Raw genomic sequence first — 27011 nt, 5'->3', positions numbered from 1 at the left:
AACCCATATTTTATGTCACAACGCGATGCTGATTACAACATCGGATGTGGAAGGAGCTGAAGTTTGTGCAGTGTGGGCTTCATTTATGTCAAATATTTTTTTAGAGAATAATGGAGTCAAAATATGAAAATGTGTCCGGAAAATGGTTCCCAACCAGTATGTAATAAATTTGTTTGCCTGTATGTATTTTTTTTTTTTTTTTGCCAGTTACATATGGGTTAAAATGCCCCTTTTCAATATGATTTCAGTATTGTATTGGCATACAATTAAAAAACAATCTGTGTACCTGGATTTCTAAGCATAAATTACTATTTCTAAAAATAATTTGCTTGAAAATCATGTTCAAACATAATTTTAGGTACATGTATACAACAGCATTCAGTTAATGTAAACATGCAGTGTTCATTGATTCTGTTCTAACCAGGTACCAAGGTTAAATATGGTGCCTATAAGCATAAGGTGTGTCAAGCATAACTCTGAAACCTATACCAGGGACCAGTAAAGGTGGAAACACACTACTATGTAACTTGGTATCACTTTTGACTACTATATAGACTACTAGAAAAATGATCTCGAATACCTGTAACAATAACGAAATTCCGGTTGTGAGACAAACATAACGTTCTGGTTGTTCCAAGTGCCAAATGTCATATCATAGCCAAACCATCCATAGCTCTGTAAAAAAACACAGCGATAATAGTAATACAATAAATACTGCAACTGCTTAGGTACACATTACAAAGTTTGGCAAAGAAATGGCAAAAATGCTGATAATATTTGCAAGAGTGTTGCCAAATATCGTCTTTGTTATGTCTAAAGTAATTGTATAACAAATATTGATTATATAAAACCAGTTCAAACAAGAGCTGTCGGAGAGCAGCAATGCTCGACTATTCAACAGCCTTGTCAATTGCATGAATATAAAAGTCAAACAGGAGTGCCAGACTGTCATTGAACTTGGCCTAATTCAAGGGCCATAATCCAAAAGTGCCTATGGCGATTTGGCTGGTTAGCGAACTTGGCCAAGATATTATGCCAACAAACATTGTCAGCAAGTTTGGTGAATATTGGATGAAAACTGTTCGACTTATAGAGCAGACAAGGCTAAATTCGCAGTTTTTCGAGTAATTCAAGGGCCATAATCCAAGAGTGCCTGGGGTAATTTGGCTGATTATCGAACTTGGCCAAGATATTATAACCACAAACACTGTCAGCAAGTTTGGTGAAGATTGGATGAAAACTATTTGACTTAGAGAGTGGACAAGACTAAAATCGCAGTTTTTCAAGTAATTCAAGGGTCATAATCCAGGAGTGCCTGGGGCAATTTGGCTGGTTATCGAACAAGATTGAGATATTATACCCACAAACATTGTCAGCAAGTTTGGTGAAGATCAGATGAAAACTGTTCGACTTAGAGAGCGGACAAGGCTAAATTCAGTTTTTTTCGAGTAATTCAAGGGCCATAATCCAAGAGTGCCTGGGGCGATTTGGCTGGTTATCGAACATGACCAAGATATTATGCCCACAAACATTGTCAGCAAGTTTGGTGAAGATCGGATGAAAACTGTTTCGACTTAGAGAACGGACATGCTTTGGACGCCGACTCCCACCGCCCACCACATGCCGCCATGGGTGTTCACATAATACGGCCCACTATTTCAGAGACAGGTGTATAAAAAGGGGCATAATTTTGAAAAACTAGATGTGTGTCCATAGGACACAGGTGCCCCCCACTCCTGCCACTGTAACACGGTTTAATGACTCAGGTTAAACAATTTTTAAGATACAACATTCCTGTAAAGTTTTGTGACTCTATGTCAAATACTTTTGGAGCTACGCGCGACAAAACATTAAAATGACAATTTTTTCCTAGGTCAGGGGCCATAACTCCTACAATACTGAATGAATCCGGACGCGAAACCCCAGGTGCACAACTGCACATGCTGACCAACATTCCTGTAAACTTTGGTGACTCTAGGTCAAATACTTTTGGAGCTACGCGCGACACAACATTAAAATGACCAATTTTTAACTAAGTCAGGGGCCATAACTCCTACATAACTGAATGAATCCGGACGCGAAACCCCAGATGCACAACTGCACATGCTGACCAACATTCCTGTAAACTTTGGTGACTCTAGGTCAAATACTTTTGGAGCTACGCACGACACAACATTAAAATGACCAATTTTTAACTAAGTCAGGGGCCATAACTCCTACACAACTAAATGAATCCGGACACAAAACCTCAGGTACACAACTACACATGCTGACCAACATTCCTGTAAAGTTTTGTGACTCTAGGTCAAATACTTTTGGAGCTAGGCGTGACACAACACTAAAATGACCAATTTTTACAAAGTCAGGGGCCATAACTCCTACAAGACAGAATGAATCTGGACGTGAAACCCCAGGTGCACAACTACACATGCTGACCAACATTCCTGTAAAGTTTTGTGACTCTATGTTAAATACTTTTGGAGGTAGGCGTGACACAATATTCTCAGACGGACAAGAGCAAATCTATATGCCCCCACCACACATGGGGGCGGGGGGGGGGGGGGGGGGGGGGGGGGGGGGGGAGGGGGCACAAAAATCAAAACAGGGTTATGAAACCAGCACAATGCTTATCAGCTCATGAAAGTGGACAAATGTGTGAAGTTTCGATACATTCCCATTAGTGGGTGCTGAGATACCAGCTTACATACAAAATTTTAACCAAAAACTACTAAGTCGAAAACGGGGTATAGTTTTGTAAAAATACAAAGCAGAGTTCCACAAGTAGTTACTGAGATACCAGCTTACATACAAAACTTAACCAAATCAGGATGCCGACGCGGACGCCGACACAGACACCGACGCACAGGTGAGTCCAATAGCTCTACCTGTTCTTTGAACAGTCGAGCTAAAAAGGACATTAGAAGGAAATTATCAGATTGCAAAAAATGAACTTAAGTACTTTCTGCAAGTACTTTTACTTTTAAATTCTCTTTCATCTTTGAAGTTTGACCTCGGTGCAAAGATTGTCTATATCATAACATTATCTACGTGATCAAACTGATGTTCTAGAATAATGTCAACATGCACTGTAAATATATTGATCACAAAAGAAGTTCTGAACATTCAGTTTAATTAAAAAATGTAATAACTTGTTTAAAAATGTACTGAAAAATGATGCATATAATATGTGGTATTAGCAGGGTTTAATAATTAAAATTTACTTTTTTTCTACCAAAACAGTGAAACAATTAACAAGCCATGTTTTGCAGTTTCTCTAATCTTATCAACAGAACATGTAATACTATGTAGCTTAACGAAGTTTGAAAATTTTAGAACTATTAGTAAATAACACTGCAATATACTGTCAGTTCATTAGCAAATACTTTGATTAGTTCGTTCCTACTCGATTATGCGTGCTACATAAACGTTTCCCTTCTTCTCCAGAATTTGTAGCTGAATCAGTGACATATATTAAGTTAAATCCCATACCACTGTTTAGAACTATATATGTAATTAATGATAACAACTGTAACAGGGATGACCAGTTTCAAAAGTTATGAACACACTACTTCTGTACAAATGTTGTAATTATTAATTAATACATGTATTTAGGGCCAAAATTTAACATGTTTTCTGCATAGTTGATATAACTTGAGATAAATATAATTGCATCTTTATTTAATTTAATCCATTCTGTGATGTTCTATTACACCTGTTTATGTGCAATCGTACAATCAATATCATACCAGCATTTCTAAATACAAAGTGTATTTGTATTTTAATCACTGAACTTTTACGACATTTTTTTTCTTTAAATAAAAAAAAAATGTGTCAGTGAAGAAAAGATAAGTCATGTTAACCTTTAGCCTGCTGCGGCAAAAGATTCTGCCTTTAGGACCATTGCATACCAAGATCATTCATGCAGGCTGATCATGGCCTGCACTGTCCTCTATTCAGTCAGTAAATTTTCAGTGAACACCCCTTTCAATAATAAGTGGTACTGCCCAAATCGAATGTTTGACCAGTCCATTTTAGAAATTTAGCAGGGTAAATACAAGCTAGATTATATTTAAAGTGCCTTTCATTTATTATCTCAATGTTTATCTCCTTTGCACTGTAAAACCAAATATTTATATCATTATACTTGACAAACAACTGACAAATACCTACAGAGCCAAGAGTTAACTTCATTTGCAGTTTCATGTCTATAAATTACCTTGAATAAATTTAATAATTAATATAAATTAAACTTACATAAAATTCAAGTCTAAAAATCAGTTTTGGTAAGGACATATAAACTAACTGCTTTTAGTTTTTTGCTATTTCTTTCTAACTAAAATTCATTAACCTTTGGCCTGCTGGTGGCAAGTGATTCTGCCTTTGCAACCAGTGCAGACCAAGATCAGCCTTCATGTCCGTGCAGGTTGATCATGGTCTACACCTTTCACTATTCAGTCAGTAAATTTTCAGTGAACACTCCTTCGAATAATAAATGGTATTGCCCAAATTAAATGATGGTGTAGTCTATTTCAGAAATTTAGTAGGCTAAAGGTTAAAAGTTTATCCCTAATTTCACTTTCCTACCTGATTTCCGTTTATTCCCCAGTGCAATTCACTTACATCTTTATAAGTATAACCTGAAATATACAAATATTTTAATCATCTATAAGTAACACAAAGCTTTGTCATTAAATACACCACATAAACAATGGTATCAAAAAGTTGTATTTCATTAACATTTGACATTCAAGGAAAGTCATATGATTGTAGTCTTGATGTAAATGAGATGTGAAAGCAAAATTTGTTGTCCTGTTTGGTGCCATATAACCTATACTGTGTTGGTGCGCCGTAAAACCCAAATAAATAAATAATAAATAATGAAAAAACTAAGAATCAGTGATGAGATGAAAACATTTGGTTATTACTGTACAAAAGAACTGGCAACTGAAACACTCCTACATTTCGTTATTTCAGGGCTTTTTGCCGCTTTCAAGCTTCTTTTCCTTCCAGGGATAATTCATGCGTAAGCGCTCATTATGGGTAGAACCACCAATACTTGTGAAACCAACTAGAAAGCCTCCTCATAAGAAAAATTATTCACTCCAACTGAAGTTTGGAAACTAAGCAATGAATGGCAAGTGATTCGAAGTCAGTTTACTTATCATTAATAACCAATCAGTCTCTTCCACTTAGAGACAGCAATAGTTACCAAAATTAAAAACATCAGCAAACAGTGCAGCAACAAATCCCCTCTGTTCTCCCCCTCCAGGTGCAAAAGGGGTTCCTATCACAAGATCTCGATATCCATCATTATTTACATCTCCAGCTGCCATTGAGAACCCCAGATTGCAATACTGAAACTGCAACGGAAAAAGGTCCATCACAAACTTTACACTAGGGGCAAATATAAATTATTTTTTAAAGTAAGTGTTCAATTTGTGCACTGTCCTTAACTAGACGGTATCTTAATCAGGCAGGTGCTACCTGTAGCACACCCTGGTACCGGCGCTCCCAAGTACAGGTGGCACTCGCACATACAACGCTCGATAAGCGATTTTGGAGGAGCGGTGGTGTAAGTATTTCTTATTGTATCTCCGGTAATTCATAACTTTTTGTAAAATGAAAGATATCTGTGCCCTGATGAATAATTGATGACTACGTTCTGTGAGTGTCACAACATTTCATCTTGAAATAAACAAAATACGGCGAGTTAAACGTGAACGTTTGACTATAAAATGTCAAATGTCAAAAAAAACACGTAAAATACTCAGTAAATACTCCAAAATGTATTCATTTTTGATACAGTATCGTATAGTCATGTCTTCCTACAATATCCAGTTCAAATTCCAAGCCTTAATTTGTTATATTTAAAGAATGACTCGTTTTTAAAGATGATAAGGGGTTTCAAAACGGCACTCACATGGCATAGGTGTGTATTTTTTTGACGCTCAACAAGTACAGCTAGAGAAAAGTCTTCAGAAATGTGGAGAAATCATCAGTAATTTGGTTTTAGTATATTTAGGAGGCCAAAATACTCAAAGAAAATCTAAATAATTATTATGTGTCTTAATTGCCTATTATTTAAACAATTTTCTACCAAAATTGGAACGATACAGAGAAGATTAGCATGTAAAATTGCATCGATTTTGTTCAGTCGTCAATGTATAACTTTTTAAAACACAACAAGACTTGATATATGCCAGTCTGAGTAATTGCCCTTGGGTGTATCTGACTATAGGATATTTTTGTTGAAAGAAGTCTGTTACATGTAGCAGGATGTGATTAAAACTATTATTATATTTTTTTATAAAAATGAATACTACCGGTAACACATCACTTCCTGAGAGAGCCAAACAAGAACTCATTAACTGATAAATTCATTGAATTAATAAGATATTAAAATATGAGCGTCTTTTAAACCTAACAGACATTTTAACAAAATTCTATGGTGGCTGATATATGCCATTCCGTCTTTCCGCCAATTTTGGGCGCCGATTTATAACGTAAAGATCGACTTTTCGCTCAGCGCCCCCACTAATTATCATGTTTTCAATCCGCGCTCCCGCCCTTTCTTATTGCTAGTATTTTCTCTATGGAGAATCGCAGACCAAAAGTTTAGATGTAATATGTAAATCGTCGGGGGAGCCGAGCGAAAACTGGCTGATCAGCGGGTGCCGAGCAAGAAGCTGAGGTTTGAAAGGCATAATGGTGGGGTCGCCGAACGAAACGACGATAATTAGCCATCTTAATTATCGGCACAGCCCCCGGGCAGCCAGCCGCTTTACATCTTGAATCTCGCTCAACGCCAGCACCTCCCCCCCCCCACCCCCCCGCCACCCCCTCTCCTCGCTAATAATCGTGTTTTTGCTCCGCGTCGCCACATGTTATCGCATTTTTGCTCGTTAACCACTCTGCGTTTAACTTTTTTAATTTTCGTGTTTTCGCTCGACGGGGTCGCGGGGCGAACTGACAAAATGGTAAATCAGCCACCGTAAAAATCTTCTATTTCTCTGTTATGAGTGTTTTCTGAATCTTATATCGAAAAAACAAGTAAAATATTGTTCGTAAGAAGTTCAACATTTATTATACATTCAATGTAGACGTATGGTAAGTTGTTAAAATTAAAATAAAAAAAAACGGAATAGAAAACTTGTCAGTACATTATAAATGAGTTTTACTAACTCTTTTATCAAACACTTATTCCACACCCTAACAAAAAAACAAGAGGGTCATGATGACCCTGGATCGCTCACCAGAGTAATATGAGCTACATGTTTCAAATGTCAAACTGATGATTTTTAGAATTTTTTTGGAAGATTTTCTGATGTACAATCAAGTAACCCCTGGGGCGGGGCCAAGTTTACCCCGAGGGTCATGAATTGAACGAAGTTTGTAGAAGTCTAATAGGCAATGTAACATATCAAATATCTAAGATCTAGGCCTTCTGGTTTATTTTTAGCAAATTTATGAAGATTTCCCTATATACAATCAAGTAACCCCTGGGGCTGGGTAAATCTGACCCTGGGGGGTCCAGATTTGAATTTTTTTTGTAGAAATCTACTAGGCAATGCTACACATCAAATATCTAAGATCTAGGCCTTCTGGTTTATTTTTAAAAAAAATTTGAAGATTTTCCTATGTAAAATCAAGTGACCCCATGGGGCGGGTCAATTTGACCCCAGGGGTCATGATTTGAAGAAATTTTGTAGAAGTCTACTAGGCAATGCTACACGTCAAATATCTAAGACCTAGGCCTTTTGGTTTATTTTTAGAAAATTTTTGAAGATTTTCCTATGTAAAATCAAGTGACCCCTGGGACGGGGTCAATTTTGACCCCGGGGGTCATGATTTGAACAGATTTTGTAGAGGTCCTCTAGGCAATGCTACACGTGAAATATCTAAGCTGTAGGCCTTCTGGTTTATTTTTTTAAAAAAATTGAAGATTTCCCTATGTAAAATCAAGTGACCCCTGGGCCGGGGTCAATTTGGACCCCGGGGCTCATGTTTGAACAAATTTTGTAGAGGTCCATTAGGCAATGCTACATGTCAAATATCTAAGCTGTAGGCCTTCTGGTTTATTTTTAGAAAAATTTGAAGATTTTTCTATGTAAAATCAAGTAACCCCATTGGGCGGGGTCAATTTGATCCCGGAGGTCATGATTTGAACAAATTTTGTAGAAGTCTACTAGGCAATGCTACACGTTAAATATCAAAGATCTATGTCTTCTGGTTTATTTTTAGAAAAATTTTCAAGATTTTCCTATGTAAAATCAAGTGACCTCTGGGGCGGGGTCAATTTTGACCCTGGGGGTCATGATTTGAACAAATTTTGTAGAGGTCCACTAGGCAATGCTACACGTGAAATATCTAAGCTCTAGGCCTTCTGTTTATTTTTAGAAATTTTTTGAAGATTTTCCTAGGTAAAATCAAGTGACCCCTGGGGCGGGGTCAATTTTGACCCCGGGGTCATGATTTGAACAACTTCAGTAGAGGTCCTCTAGGCAATGCTACATGTCAAATATCTAAGCTCTAGGGCTTCTGGTTTTTGAGATGATTTTTTAAGATTTTCCTATGTAAAATCAAGTGACCCCTAGGGCGGGGTCATGACTTGAACAAATTTGGAAGAGGTCCACTAGGCAATGCTTCACACCAAATATCTAAGCTCTAGGGCTTCTGGTTTTTAAGAAGAAGATTTTTAAAGTTTTTCCTTTCTGTTGCCATGGCAACCAGAGTTCTGCATGGAATTCAATTCTTTGAATAATTTTTAAAGAAGACCATCCAAGGAACATCCCTGTGAAGTTTCATCAAAATTGGCCTGTTGGTTTAGGAGGAGATGTTGTTTAAAGGAAAGTGTGGAAGGACGGACAACAGACGGACGGACGGCCGGACGCCGGACGGTGAGCGATCACAATAGCTCACCCTGAGCACTTTGTGCTCTGGTGAGCTAAAAATAATAAAAAAATAGCACATGCAAAAACTTGCTAAAGTGAAAACATTATTATGCTAAATCAAGGACTTTAACTGCTTATACTGTTCAGGTATTTATCAGATATTTATATCCAGCTACAGAAAGTTAGATGTTGCTTAACTTTACAAAATGATTGGCATTTATAACTGCAGTGTGGTGAACTTTAATCTGTTTCTTGCAAGACCACCCCGTAGTCTTGTTGTTAAGATTTCAGTATCGACCTGGCTCTCTATATATATTTCGTACGGATGCTCATAGCATTATACTGGTACTAAAAAACGTTGAGATTTACCTGAAATATTGTTTAATAACGGCGTTTAACCAAACGCATATGCACGCACAAATGCACGCAAGCACATACATAAATTATATCTTCTTGCAAACCTTACCGTCCACTGATCCTTCTGAGTCCTATGAATGTTTTGAAGAACGTTTTTCATTTTTCAACGAAATCCTAGGACATATTAAATTTTAGCATTGATTAGTTTTCAATAACCTTTTTAATAAAAAAATAATGTTAAAATACTGTCGCCGTAATTTATAACATAAAAAGATCGACTTCTAGGAGTCAGTTTTTTAACGGTATAAAGATTAATGATGATACAGGCACCACACTGAGAGTAAACAACAACAAGGTCTACATTTCTGAAGACTTTTCTCTAGCTGTACTTGTTGAGCGTAAAAAAAATACACACCTGTGCCATGTGAGTGCCGTTTTGAAACCCCTTACCATCTTTAACAAGAGGACCATGATGGTCCTGAATCGCTCACCTCTTCCCACATGACCCAGTTTTGAGTATGACATCGTTTTTTCTATTATTTGACATAGTGACTTAGTTTTGAACTTGACCTAGGTATTATCAAGATAAAAATTCTGACCAATTTTCAAGAAGATCCATTGAAAAATATGGTCTCTAGACAGGTAACAAGGTTTTTCTATTATCTGACCTATTGACCTAGTTTTCGAAGGTATGTGACCCTGTTTTGAATTTTACCTAGATATCATCAAGGTGAACATTCTCACTAATTTTCATGAAGATCTCATGAAAAATATGGCCTCTAGAGAGGTCACAAGGTTTTCCTATTTTTATACCTACTGGCCTAGTTTTTGACAGCACGTGACCCGGTTTCGAAACTGACCTAGATATCATCAAGGTGAACATTCAGATCAATTTTCATGAAGATCCATTGAAAAATATGGCCTCTAGAGAGGTCAAAAGATTTTAATAATTTTAGACCTACTGACCTAGTTTTTTATCGCACGTGACCCAGTTTCAAAATTGACCTAGATATCATCAAGATGAACATTCAGACCAACTTTCATACAGATCCCATGAAAAGTATGGCCTCTAGAGAGGTCACAAGGTTTTTTTTATTATTTGATCTACTGACCTAGCTTTTTAAGGCACGTGACCCAGTTTCAAACTTGACCTAGATATCATCAAGGTGAACATTCTGACCAATTTTCATGTAGATCAATTCACAAGTATGGCCTCTAGAGAGGTCACAAGGTTTTTCTATTTTTAGACCTACTGACCTAGTTTTTGACCGCAGTTGACCCAGTTTCGAAAATGACCTAGATATCATCAAGATGAACATTCAGACCAATTTTCATACAGATCCCATGAAAAGTATGGCCTCTAGAGAGGTCACAAGGTTTTCTTATTATTTGACCTACTGACCTAGTTTTTGAAGGCACATGACCCACTTTCGAACTTGACCTAGATATCATCAAGATGAACATTCAGACCAACTTTCATACAGATCCCATGAAAAATATGGCCTCTAGAGAGGTCAAAAGATTTTAATAATTTTAGACCTACTGACCTAGTTTTTTATCGCACGTGACCCAGTTTCAAACCTGACCTAGATATCATCAAGATGAACATTCAGACCAACTTTCATACAGATCCCATGAAAAGTATGGCCTCTAGAGAGGTCACAAGGTTTTTTTTATTATTTGACCTACTGACCTAGTTTTTTAAGGCACGTGTTCCAGTTTCAAACCTGATCTAGATATCATCAAGGTGAACATTCTGACCAATTTTCATGAAGATCCATTCACAAGTATGGCCTCTAGAGAGGTCACAAGGTTTTTCTATTTTTAGACCTACTGTCCTAGTTTTTGACCGCAGTTGACCCAGTTTTGAACTTGATCTAGATATCATCAAGATGAACATTCAGACCAATTTTCATACAGATCCCATGAAAAATATGGCCTTTAGAGAGGTCACAAGGTTTTTCTATTATTTGACCTACTGACCTAGTTTTTGAAGGCACGTGACCCACTTTCAAACTTGACCTAGATATCATCAAGATGAACATTCGGACCAACTTTCATACAGATCCTGTGAAAAATATGGCCTCTAGAGAGGTCACAAGGTTTTTCTATTATTTGACCTACTGACCTAGTTTTTGAAGGCATGTGACCCACTTTCGAACTTGACCTAGATATCATCAAGATGAACATTCTGACCAATTTTCATGAAGATCTCATGAAATATATGGCCTCTAGAGAGGTCACAAGGTTTTTCTATTTTTAGACCTACTGACCTAGTTTTTGAAGGCACGTGACCCAGTTTCGAACTTGACCTAGATATCATCAAGATGAACATTCAGACCAACTTTCATACAGATCCCATGAAAAGTATGGCCTTTAGAGAGGTCACAAGGTTTTTCTATTATTTGACCTACTGACCTAGTTTTTGAAGGCACGTGACCCAGTTTCGAACTTGACCTAGATATCATCAAGGTGAACGTTTTGACCAATTTTCATGAAGATCTTGTGAAATATATGGCCTCTAGAGAGGTCACAAGGTTTTTCTATTTTTAGACCTACTGACCTAGTTTTTGACGGCACGTGACCCACTTTCGAACTTGATCTAGATATCATCAAGGTTAACATTCTGACCAATTTTCATGAAGATCTTGTGAAATATATGGCCTCTAGAGAGGTCACAAGGTTTTTCTATTTTTAGACCTACTGGCCTAGTTTTTGACGGCATGTGACCCAGTTTCGAACTTGACCTAGATATCATCAAGATGAACATTCTGACCAATTTTCATGAAGATCCCATGAAAAATGTGACCTCTAGAGTGGTCACAAGCAAAAGTTTACAGACGCACGCACGCACGCACGGACGACGGACACCGCGCGATCACAAAAGCTCACCTTGTCACTTTGTGACAGGTGAGCTAAAAATGAGTCATTCTTTAAATATAACAAATAAAGGCTTGGAATTTGAACGGGTTATTGTAGGAAGACATGACTATACGATACTGTATCAAAAATGAATACATTTGGAGTATTTACTGAGTATTTTAAGTGTATTTTTTGACATTTGACATTTTTGAGTCAAACGTTCATGTTTAACTCGCCGTATTTTGATTATTTCAAGATGAAATGTTGTGACACTCACAGAACATAGTCATCAGTTATTCATCAGGGCGCAGATATCTTTCATTTTACAAAAAGTTTTGAATTACCGAAGATACAATAAAAAATACTTACACCACCACTCCTACAAAATCGCTTATCGAGCGCTGTATGTGCGAGTGCCACCTGTACTTGGGAGCGCCGGTAACAGGGTGTGTGTAGACAAGCTGAAACATTTGAATGAATGGAGAAAGGTCCACCTAAGGATGGTACTGATCAAGTTTTGTGAAAATCTTTCAAGGACTTTCATCTATGATCCTAAAGGACCAGAAAATAAAACAACACTGTGACTCATAAATGTTTCAAAACTAAAGAGTACTTTGTACTGACTGTAAATGTTATGAGGATATAAAGCATTTTGATTCTGTAAAGTTTAAGATAAAATGTATAAAGAAACTCTTAACTGTGGTAGAAGTTAACAAGACATAAAAGATGACAACTGCCTTGCGAGTGCAGACGCTCATCTGATTTTTTTGTCTCTGTATAACAGAAATATTGACCTACCCATGATTTTCTAAGTCCAAACAGGGCCATAATTCTTGCAAAAAGCAATGCAGAGTTATGTTACTTGCTGTGCAGTGACAGCTTTTGATTGTGAACAAGTGTTGCAAGTTTTAAAGCAATAGCTTTGACAGTAAAGGAGAAAAGTTGACCTAAACGCAAAACTTAACCAAGAAATCTAATATTTTCTAAGTCCAAAAGGGGCCATAATTCTTGCAAAAAGCAGGATGGAGTTATGTTTCTTGCTGTACAGAGTCAGCTTTTGATGGTGAACAAGTGTTGCAAGTTTTAAAGCAATAGCTTTAACAGTATAGGAGAAAAACTGACATAAACATAAAATTTAACCAGGCAACGCCAAAGCCAACGCCGATCAAGTGATGACAATAACTCATTATTTTTTTTCAAAAAATCAGATGAGCTAAAACAAAGGATGCATTCTGAAAGAGGGCTTGTTTAGCAGGGGTTGGTTGAGTAAGAAAGAATACTGAGAAACAGAATAAAGTGAAAATGAAGACTAGAAATGTGTCCATAGGACACAGATGCCCCCAACACACTGTGCCATGATTCCTCTAAATAGCAAAGTTTTTATTAAGAAAGGGCCATAATTCTAGAAAAAAATACTCACAGGAAAAAGTCTATTATTTATGGTCATCTTCACATGAAGGTCCTTCAACTGTGAAACTTTCAAGCATATCCTTTAAATAGTGTTTTTAGGGTTGGAGACACAAGAATTTTCTCTATATTCTACAAGTATATAGCAAAACTACCAAAGGTCCATAACTGAATTTAAAATAATCACAGAAAAAAATCATTACTTTAAGGTTGTCTGCACATTATGCTTGTTCATCTGTGAAAGTTTGAAGCAAATCATGATAACAGTGTGGGTGAAGTTGGACACACAAGATTTTTCTCTATATTCTATATAGCAAAACTATCAAAGGGCAATAACTGTGGTACAAATAGTCACAGAAAAAAATCCTGCCTATATGGTCATTTGCACATCAAGTTTGTTCATCTGTGAAAGTCTGAAGCAAATCCGGCTAATAGTGTGGGAGGAGTTGGACACACAAGATTTTGGGACGGACTGATCTATGGATGTACAGACAGCAGCAAGGCTATCTGCCCCCACATAAATGTATGAGGGTATTACCATATCAAATTAAAATTACAAGTAATCCTGGGGTGGAGGTGGGGTTTGGGGGATACCAAGAGACAGTCTCAAAAAACCCAAGTAACTGAAATTACAATGTACTAATTTTTGTGTGAGGTGAGGGTGAAGAGGGCCCCGGTTACTAAAGACAATTTATAAAGAAAACACAAAAAACCCAATTTTTTAAGGACAAATGGGGTTGTGAATGCAAAATTGGGGTTGGATGGGGTGAGGTGTTAGTATGTGGGCATGGGTTAGAAAGGCAGTATCAAGAAACGTAAGAAACTGAAAGTAAAAAAAAAAGCTTTTAGGGTGGTGGGGAAGGGGGTCGTGATGGGTGTTAAGCCAATGAGTTGGTATTGTCATGGCAAGAAAGCGTGTAAAATTTAGTTCAGTTGAGATGTGTAGTTGATCGTAAAAAGGATATATTGTTGTAATAAAAGAAAAATATGGCTAATTATAAAAGGGAGAATAAAATCAACCAAATGAAAGCAATCATGACTTATGGAGCTATGTCATCAGTTTGTATTACCATGGCAAAGAAGTGTATGAAGTTTAAAGTAAGTGTGACATATAGTTACTGGGATATACTAACTTGCTGACAATCATGAAAAGAATTTTATACAAAAAGGGACATATTTTCATCATCTAATTCATTATTTTATCGTTTGAGATGTGGGTTTGCTGAAAATCACTGACAAGAGCTCCACAAAGCCAGGCAATGCATGCCAAAAGTTCTTGAGCACAGGAGGCAGTAGCACTGAAAGAAACAAATTTGGGGTCTGAGATGAAATGTGGTGGTGGGTGGGGAAAGGGGGTTATGAGAATACTAAGGCACAAGAAACTAAAAGTGATTTTATGTGTGGGGTGGTGTGATTTATTTGAGGGATAGGGGAAGTGATGTGGAATGTTGCATTCCTCAATTCATTTCATCACCAACCTACGTTCCAAGTTTTAAGACAATACCTTGAATGGTTATTAAGTAATACTCTGAACACAAACAATGAAAGAAAATTTGGACTTCGGACATTCAAAATAGATAAATTTGACCTTTGAGCTCAATTTGTGTCCTTCATCTTTGACCTTCCGACTCTGCTTAAGTCTCACTGACATCTACCTGTATGCCAAGTATAGTCAATATCTTGAATGGTTATTTAGTTATAATGCTCCGGAGTCAAAATATGCGGGACAGACAGGCAGATTAGCAGATGCACACGACATGTGTATGTCTGTTTTTCCAAAACGGGCGCATAAAAAGATGTTTAGACACCATGCCAACACCAGGATCACTGCATTAGCTCTAGTGACTTTTGTCGAGACTTAGCTAAAAACCAGTTTTTTTTACTATGATTTACAGTTCAAAGAAAAACAAGATTTCTGATGTATATTTAAAGATATTTGAATGGACACCTGAAAAAAACAAGGATAAGCAATAACCACGTTCCAAGCACGCAATCCCCTCAAACCATAACCCTATAGCAGTGTACGTATTGGTGTATATGATTACTTTATCCACAAAAAATACAAATACATTGACAAATAAAGTTATAGACTAAGTAGGATTGGTTTTTAGGAGGAAATTATGTTCATAGGGAAATCTATGGAAAAAGCTTTAGATATCTTCCTACTCATTAATCAAACAACTCAACTCGAAAATCCCTTAATTAACCTTGTTTCATATAAGGATAGTTTGACTTGCATTATCACTGACAAGGTTTTTCTTTCAATTTCTCTTTAAATATAGGACACTATCATTCATGATGGAACTCTGAGGGTGGAAACAGAAACTTTTTTAATTTTCAAAATACCTTTATTAGTTTTGACTTTATAGCCACAATAAAATGATATAGATGGTGGTATTTTCCAATCAAAATTTCACACAAAAACTTATTAATTTCAATTTTGACTTTATTTTTTGATGAACTGATATAAAACGTTCAGGATATCTTAGTTTGTAAAAAAGGCAAATTGCAAAAATTTGTACAATTAGATACTTTTTCAAAATAACTTTAATTAGGGTAATTACATTACTGGTCATAAAATTATCATTTTTAAGAAATTTAAAAAATTTAGTAAGATCCTACTACTACCCAGACACTAAAACAATGCATGTCTTATATCAGAATTTTGAATAAAAGCCACAATTCAGAAAAAAAACACTGTTATGGATTTGTTGGATCCAACAGTAGGTCGTAAATCACACAAGGATGTTGGCGAAATCTATCATAATTTTTGTACAAATTGTTAAATAATATAGGCCAAAGTATTTCTGTCCTTTGTTTCATATGCAATTCATATGGACCTACCTTTTGACAAACTATGGTTATATTGGCAGCGCCGTTAGCAACAATCTTCTTCTTTGGAAGACCAAAGTAAATGAGTACGTAACCCTGTAAACACAACAATATTTTTCATGGATTCTATAATTTGTTTACCCTACAAACTGCATAACTACTGAAAATACGATCAATTAGAAGCATTTTCTTTGTCAATGAGAATCAGCAAGGCAAAACACACACCATCTGGGTAATCTAAACCTACCAATTTTTTATAGCCATCCTAGTAGGACAGGATTACATCTATGTTATATCGCAGTTTCAACGAATTCAATCAAACAGCTTTTAACCTTAATAGCCTGCTGGCGGCAAGAGATATTGCCTTTGCGACCAGTGCAGACCAAGATCAGCCTGGACATCCGTGCAGGCTGATCATGGTCTGCACTGTTCGCTATTCAGCCAGTAAATTTTCAGTCAACACCCCTTTAAATAATAAGTGATGCTGCCCAAACTGAATGATGGACAAGTCCATTTTATAAATTTAGCAGGGTAAGGGTTAAAGATGACTGAACCATGAAGGAAAGTAAGAGGTGGCTAACCATAAGCGAAAAGCATGAAAAAAATAAAACTCTTTTGTTCAAAAAACTTTTATGCAGGACCTATCCTACTTATCATATTTATGACATAATACCTATATCAAACAATTTTTACTCATTACTAAATTTCTTAGAACAGAAAGACATTGAATTTACATGTATTTCTTTGCATCTAACTTCTAGATGGTTGCAGGTCTAAGAAAACAAGTCATGACCATGGTTTATTCATTGGAAATAACCTTTTTTCAATTATTTCTTGTGCAGCACTAAATCATGAATCTTGCATTAATCATAGTAAAAAGTAATTCCTACTTTTCATGGAAAGGACTTTCCAAGACAGTATTGCTGATGAAACAAACCGGAAACCAAATTTTTAACCTGGACCACTCAAGTTTTAAAAAACAATCATTAAAGTAAAGTGGTGAACGTCACTAATTCTAACCACAAACTTGAAAGTGTACTATTTCAAGATCTTCAGAATAAAAATACGAAACAAGTAGTGGGAAGGCTCTGCGCTTCTTAACACCCTTTAGACAATCATTACCTGGAAAAGAGGAAAATTATACTAAAAACCACCAAGGAAATTTATGTATTTCAAACAATGGACTGAAACTTTCAATCCACTTTAAATATACTTTTGTAAAGAATTCATAATATCCTTCAACTAGATTTCTTAAGTTAACTTTTAATTATTGTACAGTACTCAGTAATACAAAGATTGGAGATTCAAGGGGAAACATGAATTACAACACACTGTATTTCCTTATCTTCAAGGTACATATATTGTCAACCTAAATTTCCAAACATATGCGCACATTTACATTTCACAACATAATATAAACTGACCAACATTCAAATAAATTCAAAGTTATAAAGTGACATGACTTCAATACATACAGCAATCTTACAGCATACGAGGGGTGTTCCATAAATATGCGGAAAGTGCTCTCATTTCTTCATGTATCATCATAAATGAAAGAAACTGCTACATAATGTAGATTAAGAAATATGACAAAATTATGTTTTCTTTGGATAAATAATAAGTAAATACTAGTCCCCATGGCAACGTCATCCAACCCAATCTTGTCTCTTTTTCTATACTACATGCGCTAAAACTTTACGTGCCACTGGCATATTTTTCAAGCTACCTTTCCTTTAATTGGAAAAATATAAATATGAAGTGTAAGCGCTATGCCAATAACAACAAATTATAAATGTGACATCATTAAAATGTTTGGCAGGCATATTGTGTTGGTCATCGCTTGAAAGTCAGTGTTGAACATATTCATGAGATAACATTTTGTGTTTTGAATCAAAAATCAAGGAAAGAGACAAGTGCTATACTGCTGAAGGTTTAATGGACAATGCCCATGAAGAAAATTTTATTAGTAGAACGGGACATTTAAAAGTGGTCAGGAGAATATCTCTGACAACTCGTGGCACAGACATGAAAAATGACGTTCAGTGTCCCATTTCATCAATACGACAGGAATATCATATGAAAAATATCTATTTATTGGCAGGAAGGTGTAGTAAATGCATTTAATTGTGATAAACATTGAACCAATGGTAATCACGAGTTGTACTGATTAATTGTTTGTGATATGACAACGTTGGGCCGTTTTTTAGGAAGTGACGTTGCCTAGGAGACGATAAATAAATATTATGCATGTTCTGAAATCTTTGATATAAATATTCCCATTTACTATGTTTATATCCCTCATATTTTCAAATTTCAGCAAAATGAGACCAGAAATAAAGAAATGTGAGCACTTTTCCCGGCCCTCGTACTTAAGTAATTTTACGGTACACTGAAGCAATCTTACGGTTTACTGAAGCAATGTCATAGTATGCAATTTCATGGTATACTGAAGTAATGTAACAATATGCAATTTCATGGTATACTGAAGCAATGTCAAAGTATGCAATTTCATGGTATACTGAAGCAATGTCACAGTATGCAATCTCATGGTATACTGAAGCAATGTCACTGTATGCAATTTCATGGTATACTGAAGCAATGTCACAGTATGCAATTTCATGATATACTGAAGCAATGTCACAGTATGCAATCTCATGGTATACTGAAGCAATGTCACTGTATGCAATTTCATGGTATACTGAAGCAATGTCACAGTATGCAATTTCATGATATACTGAAGCAATGTCACAGTATGCAATTTCATGGTATACTGAAGCAATGTCACTGTATGCAATTTCATGGTATACTGAAACAATGTCACAGTATGCAATTTCATGACATACTGAAGCAATGTCACAGTATGCAAGTTCATGATATACTGAAACAATGTCACAGTATGCAATTTCATGGTATACTGAAGCAATGTCACAGTATGCAATCTCATGGTATTCTAAAGCCATGTCACAGTATGCAATCTCATGGTATATTGAAGCAATGTCACAGTATGCAATCTCATGGTATACTGAAGCAATGTCACAGTAGGTAATCTCATGGCACACTGAAGCAATCTAACAGTATATTGAACAAATCTTACCTTATACTGAAGTGGACTTTCATCCAAACCTACAAAAGCAGGTGCACCAATGGCTATATCGTCTGCCCCATCTAAGTTGATGTCCATAACAGCAACTGATGTACCAAACCTAGACTGTGCCTGGAAAGTTGTTTTGTAATCTAGACTAGGCCTAAAGATGATTTTTTAAACAATTTCAAGACCAAACCGTGTCAAACTTAACAGTAAAATTTCATCCTGTGTCAGGCTACATTTACTGAGTTCATTCATTGTAAATTAAAGTATAACTATCTTTTTTGCACTGATAACATTTTAATTCATAGAATTACTGTATGGGCAGCTGTGCTCTTTGGATGTGGTTTTTCCTGTTCGGACTTCTGTCCGTCGCTTTAACAAAGAAATTGACCTTTCACATTCAATGTTCTGTTCAATGCATAAGCTTGCAGTTTTAACCTCATAAATTTGGTATGAGATCTCAGAGAAATAAAGTAAGTGCAATGCAGCTAAATGACAATTACTCACTGTTCCCCATCCTTTAAGGATCTGACCTTGACCTGTTGATTCAAGACTGTCAAGGTCAGGATTTAAGGTCTCTGGAATACCATTGTCATCTCCTGAAAATTTTTATTAATTTATCAACATACTATTTAAATCAGTCTAGGTAATAAAAAAAGTCTCAATCCTTTAAGGATCTGACCTTGACCTGCTTATAAGACTCTCAAGGTCAGGGTTCAAGGTATCTGGAATACCAGTGTCATCTCCTGAAAATTTTGTTAATTTACAAACTGGCCTATTCTGCTCAATCTAGGGAATAACTAAAGTCTCAAGGAGTGTATATGGACAAAGCATAAATTACCAAATACTTCCTAGGCTACTCATATACGACACAAACACATTTTCCTTACTGGTATGATCCACTTGCATATTTTCAAGGTTTTACTGACTTGGCCAATGTAGATCAGGTTAATATTAGACATTAAAACGGACACAGAATACAAAATATATGCTAAAACAAACCAAGAATGTGATTATAATGATCTTTCTTTCATTACAACTGCAGGATACAACAATACAATTATAGCCAGAAAACAATGTTTCCAAGCTTTTAAACAAGAGCTCGTAGAACACGAAATGCCCCCCATTAATGCATTCAGTAACCGAAACTGAAACTGAATAATTTGATTAAATGCCTATTTTTATACAATGACATATTCAATGGCGTTGTACATAATAATGATAATAATAATAATAACAATATTAATAATGATAATAATAATAATAATAACAGCCTTATTTTAACAAACAGTCATGACCGCACCCCTCCCCTTGAGGTCATTTTATCCCCATTGCAAATACTAGTTCTTAAAGCATCACATGGTACGCCCAGACGGGCTGCATATAGAGGTTCAAACCCCCCAGTTAATGGTGCCATCATATACTATTTAAAAAAGAAATACTACACACTACCCTACCCATAGAGCCTGTACCAACAAGTGCGTTTAATTAAACAAACCTTGGAAATATAAATGTTGAAATGTAAAACCTTTTACAAAAATTTAAGAACTATCACTTGCTGTTTTCGCATAATAAATAGTTATCAAAAATTTTAAAACAATGCCGCAAAATCTCTGAAATACAGTGTCTTAAGATTTTTTTTGAATGCGTAGATCTAACGGCAGTTCATTCCAAAGTTTTGGACCAATAGTACAGAAACTTCTATCATTAAATGTTTTGCACTTGTTTTATGGAACAACATGACGACATTCAAAATTTTCATATGATCTAAAACCTTGTCTACTTGGAATATACTCTGTAAGCAATTCTGTTAAATACATAGGTGCTCTGCCAGTGTGACAGCTATACATGAAAGAAAGTATCTTGAACTCAATTCTTGCTTTCACTGGCAACCAATGTAAGTGATACAATGCTTGTTTAGAACTGTCAAATTTCCTCCTGTTAAGGACAAGTTTTGCGCACATGTTCTGAATAATTATGTTGCATCTTGCGCACCTCACAGTTAGCTACACCATACAGTATGACATTGCAATAATCCAGATGTGAAATAACTAGAGACAAAACTAAAATTTCAGTGTCTGCTTTTGTTAAATATTTTCAGATGTTCTTGATTCATAGGTAATTCAACATGGCTGTACGACATTTGCGATTTACATGATCTTTAAAGTTCAATGTTTCATCAAGAAATGCACCGAGATATCTAACTGTGCTTTCACGTTTGACATCATCACCAGCAATGTTAATGGAATTTGTAAAACATTTGTTCAACTGAGGTCTGCTACCAAACATAATAAATTCAGTTTTGGAAGTGTTCATTTGCAGTTTGTTTCTATTCATACAGTCATTGATTATAACTGCGCACCTTTCATGGTCTCCGATTGCTTGTGATTCTACGGAAACAGATGTAGGACGAAAGCTTTTATTTGCTATATGATCATCAGCAAAACCTTAGACTGATATGGGTTTTGGAATAACTGCACAAGGAACAGATTGGTCACTGTGCACTGGACGTTTATGTACTGACCTCAAATCAATAATTAAGGTTCAATTACCAGTCATAAGTGACGTCCGTATCAAATGTGATCTTAGACCAAAGCATTCTCTAGTTATTTGGCAAAAAGAAATCTACTGTTCTGGGTCAATGTGACCTTGACTTTTGACCTACTGACCTCAAAATCAATAGAGGTCATCTGCTGGTCATGATCAACCTCCCTATTAAGTTTCCTAATCCTAGGTCTAAGCGTTCTCAAGTTATCTTCGGGAAATGGTTTAACTGTTCCAGGTCACTGTGACCTTGACCATTGACCTACTAATCTCAAAATCAAGGGGTCATCTGCTGATCATAACCAACCTTCCTACCAATATTTATGATCCTAGGCCCAGGCGTTCTTGAGTTATCACCTGGAAACTGATTGGTCTACGGACCGACCGAACGACAGACAGACTGACCGACCAACATCAGCAAAACAATACCCCTCCTTCTTCAAAGGGGGGCATAATTACATATCACTGTTTCTTTTAATTAGCAAGTCATAAGAAACTAACAATATGTGTATATATCACGGACCTATTTAATGAATAAATGCTCCAGAACTTACCATATATTATGTAGACTCGACCCTCCTGTGGGCTACCAACAGTTCCATATCCTGGGGCTGTGATAACTAAATCTGGTTTACCATCAAAATTGAGGTCTCCAGTAGCATATGATCTGACAGATAAAAAGCCATAAACATCCTTCAAACTAAATTAAGAATATATTCTAATCTAGGTGAATATAATCTCAGTGGATAATATTTATATAATCTTATCTTGAAAGATATAATCTAATCTAGGAGAATATAATCTTGATGAAGAATACAATCCAATGAAGGAAAATATAATCTTAATTGATAATACAATCTAAATTATGAGAATACAATCTTGGAGAATATAATCTAATCTAGGAGAATATAATCTCAATGGAGAATACAGTCTAGTCTAGGAGAATATAATCTCAATGGAGAATACAGTCTAGACTAGGAGAATATAATCTCGATGGAAAATACAGTACATTTTGTATATTCTAGGTGAATATAATCTCGACGGAGAATGCAGTATATTCTAGGTGAATATAATCTTGATTGAGAATATAATCTAATCCAGGAAAATGAAATATAATCTATAAAATTATAATCTAACCTACAAGTAAGACAAACGGTGAGGATATAAGGTAACTATTAAAATCAGATTTCTCATCAACATAGAAGTCTCTTTGTCACATGTACAAAAACAAAACTTTGGAGAAATATAAGCAATAAAGGTGTTAATATATCTAGTATACTAGCTATCAACAAATCTAACCATGTCTTCTGCACTTCAATCTATTTAGATTCTGACTTCTGATTCTAGAAGTTAAATTACACTTCAGTGCTCACAGAGACAAAGATGTCAACAAAGACTTCAGTATATTACTTTTAAACTAGAGATGCTTTTGAGAAAAGCGCATGTCTCCCACAACTGCCTAATCATCTAAATAATAAGTCAGTCTTTATATATTGTTTACTGAATCCACATGTGCATGCGCTTTCTTGACACCAAAAGGACCCCTATACTACTAGTAGTATAGGGGTCGATTTGAAGGTAAAACTACGCAAGAAATCTGAGTGATTTTGGTAATTCAAGGGCCATAATTCCGAAGTGCCTAAGCCGATTTGGCTAGTTATCGAACTTAGCCGAGCACTTATTGGCAGACACATTTTGTTGAAGTTTGGTGAAGATCGGATGAGAAATGTTCGACTTAGAGTGCGGACAAGCTTTGTGACAGACAGACAGACAGACTGGAGTAAATCAATATGTCTCCCACACCACTGTGTGGTGGGAGACATAACAAGAGGGTCATGATGACCCTGAATCGCTCACCTGAGTAATATGAGCCACATGTTTAAAATAGCAAACTGATGCTAAAATATTAGAAAGTAGGTCAGTAGGTCATATTCATGGTCACTGAAAGTCAGTTTTAAGATTGGTGTGCAAAACTGTATATGTCATCCAAATTTCAAGGCTTTATCTTAACCCTTTACTCCATAGATACTCCTTTTAACGCATCTATGCATTACTGCATAGATACTCCTTTTAACGCATCTATGCATTACTCCATAGATACTCCTTTTATCGCATTCTACTACACTGATAGTTTAAATGCAAAATACCAATAAAATATATTGGCAATGAAGCCCACAAAAGCATATTTGTGAAGTTTAAACTGTTAATAAAAGATCAGTTTCAGAAAAACTTGTGGTTATAATTATAATTTATTGATAATTATCACTTTTAATTCAGGTGGCATTTTCTGAAAATCACACTGACTTTATATATATTAGGACAGCTATTGATGGATGGAAAAGTACATATATGACCCAAAAACAAGTTATTATTTGCATTTCTATCATTCAACTATGGCAAATTATGTAAAAGTGAGACAAAAGATTGGTGTAATAAAAGGTGTGGTTACCATAACAACCACTAAATATTTAAACCATAAAGACGCATTTAAATTATTTGATGCAACTGTTAAACCGATTTTAACATATTCAGCAGAGATATGGGGATATCAACAATGTTCAGTCATCGAACAAGTACAAGTCCGTTTTTGTAAACAACTAGCGTGCATGAACCAAAATGTTGCAAATTTCTTTGCCCTTAGTGAATGTGGACGATATCCGTTGTCAGTAACTTACATTTCAAAATGTGTCAAATACTGGACTAAATTATTACATATGTCAAGAGACAGGTACCCCAAACAGTGCTATTTCATGCTAAAACGTTTAGATGAAATTGGTCGCATAACATGGGCAACTTATATAAAACGTTTACTATACCAGTATGGATTTGGTTATGTGTGGATCGCAAACGACGTTGGCGACCTGTCGGTTTTCCTACAAGTTTTTACAAACAGACTTAGGGATTGTGCTTACCAGTCGTTATCCTCGGACATTAACAATTCGTCGAAATCGTTGTCTTATAAACTGTATAAGTGTGCTCTTAACCTGGAGAAATACCTATCTCTACCACTCACGTATATGCAAAAACATATGTTGTCAAATTTTAGATGTTCTAGTCATGCTCTTATGATAGAAAAAGGAAGACATTTAAAAATTGATAGGAATTATAGATTTTGTCCACACTGCCATAGTATGAACATTTACACTATTGAAAACGAGATTCATTTTCTATTAATTTGTCCGCTATACCATACATTAAGAGAAAGATACTTTAAACGAGAATGGACATCTTCGATAATTTGTGAACAGCTGTTTATAAGAATAATGAGTGACTGTGAAACAGACAGTATTTTCTCACTTTCGAGATTCTTAGTTAACGCTTTCGACTTAAGGAAGTCGAGAATATCAGACTTAAATATGTAACTTTTACATCTTACAGATATAAGCACATGTGCACAGACTGAATAGTGTTAACGGAACCTGCTTTAAATAAACTCTGTTGAAAAAAAGAATATTAATACAAACTCCTTAAGCTGTGTTAGACAAAGCTTAAAAATGATGTACGTAAACAGTTATCATTATTATTAAAATGTTATAATAATGCGTTACCTATGTGATTATTGATGTAATATCTGACTTTTTTCAGAATAAATACAAAGTTACTAATTCTAGTAAATTACTGTAACTTCTGTATCGATTATGTGTATTTCAAGTATAAATGGTCCTACTCAGTCTCTCAACACATTTCTGTCAATATCCATAAGATATGTTAACAGTCTACATAGAACAGTTTTTGAGTGTTTACTTTTTCATTCGCAATATGATAAAACTTTGGTAAATTTTTTCCAGACTCAATAAACTTTGTTGTTATATTCAAACAGTATATCTAGAATGTTAAAGAATACATTTTAAATATAATGTCATTACATTGTACAATAATTAATGCCATATTGATTGTATTTTGGGCCGGTGGCCTTGTATTACAAATAAACCAATATTGTATTGTATTGTATTGTACTAAAGTCCATAGATCACTTGTCCACATTATGGAATTTATGCTAATTGACCTGGACCCCTTGGAAGTGTGTTTATTGTGCACAGCTGTCAAAACAAAGCAATTAGGGTGTTGTTTGCATTATTATTTATGATGTGGATCAACAGATTTTATAGAAAGTGTCTTTGATCAGTGCTTCTTATCAAAACATTATGTAATTAATTAATTTTATGATCTATGAAGTTCTGTAAGTTTGGTAGGTGTGTAGATTTTAATGATTAATTAAATGGGTTTGCTTATTTTGAAAATCACTTAATATAGACCTTTCTAGTCTTTCATTTACCTTCAATTAATAAAATTGTGCATTTGTAACAGTAAAAATATTTCTTTTCTGTTGTATCACATGCATAAAACAGCTAAATTATAATAATATTCTAAGGTCTTTGGTTTGTAGCTTTTTATTGTGAAAAATATTTATCACAAAATTATGAAAAATATACCATCAGAAAGGAAATTTAATTCTAAAAATAAATTATGTTGGACACTAAATGGTTAAAACAAGTATTCATAGACTAATTTTCATCTGAGTAACACAGGTATAAATTTTGCATTTTTCTGCAATAACCTGTATGGAGATAGTGTACAGATAATGCTACTGAGTGTATTGGGTATCAATAATCAATACTATTGTATCTGTATGGAGTAAAGGGTTAAAAAACAAGAAAGTAGGTCAGTAGGTCAAGGTCACAGTCAAGTGACCCCTAATCGCTTGGGGTCATCACATAATTTTAATTGAACAGTCTAGGAAATATAATTTTTTAAGTATTTATTCCTATATAACTCATATAACAAGTGACCCCAAGGACGGGGCCTCTTTTCACCACAGGGGCATAATTTGAACAATCTTGTTAGAGATCCACTAGGCAATGCTACATACCAAATATCAATGGCCTAGGCCTTAAACTTTCGGACAAGAAGATTTTTTTTTCCTATATAAGTCTATGTTAAATTTGAGACCCCCAGGGCAGGGCCTCTTTTCACCCCAGGGGCATAATTTGAACAATTTTGGTAGAGGACCACAAGGCAATGCAACATAT

At 35.5% G+C, this 27011-nt stretch overlaps 2 protein-coding genes across 3 annotated transcripts in view; both read right to left on the bottom strand.

Annotated features, from left to right (window-relative positions):
• Positions 1 to 27011, bottom strand: part of LOC123524838 (uncharacterized) — a 474072-nt gene that overhangs the window by 429270 nt on the left and 17791 nt on the right. The window lies entirely within an intron of this gene.
• LOC128555608 (phosphatidylinositol-glycan-specific phospholipase D-like) overlaps positions 1 to 27011 on the bottom strand; it is a 41609-nt gene that overhangs the window by 12782 nt on the left and 1816 nt on the right. Inside the window, exons 2-8 of the mRNA XM_053538412.1 lie at positions 22536 to 22648; positions 19945 to 20036; positions 19444 to 19563; positions 16362 to 16445; positions 5210 to 5360; positions 4585 to 4637; positions 581 to 675 (exon numbers count right to left, since the gene is read on the bottom strand). Coding sequence (XP_053394387.1) covers positions 581 to 675; positions 4585 to 4637; positions 5210 to 5360; positions 16362 to 16445; positions 19444 to 19563; positions 19945 to 20036; positions 22536 to 22648 — 708 coding nt within the window. The remainder of the gene's footprint in view (positions 1 to 580; positions 676 to 4584; positions 4638 to 5209; positions 5361 to 16361; positions 16446 to 19443; positions 19564 to 19944; positions 20037 to 22535; positions 22649 to 27011) is intronic.

This window comes from Mercenaria mercenaria, chromosome 3, assembly GCF_021730395.1.
Source record: "Mercenaria mercenaria strain notata chromosome 3, MADL_Memer_1, whole genome shotgun sequence".
In the NCBI taxonomy this organism is placed as follows: domain Eukaryota; kingdom Metazoa; phylum Mollusca; class Bivalvia; order Venerida; family Veneridae; genus Mercenaria; species Mercenaria mercenaria.
Note: the sequence above shows the minus strand (reverse complement) of the source record. Positions and strands in the feature narration are given on the sequence as shown.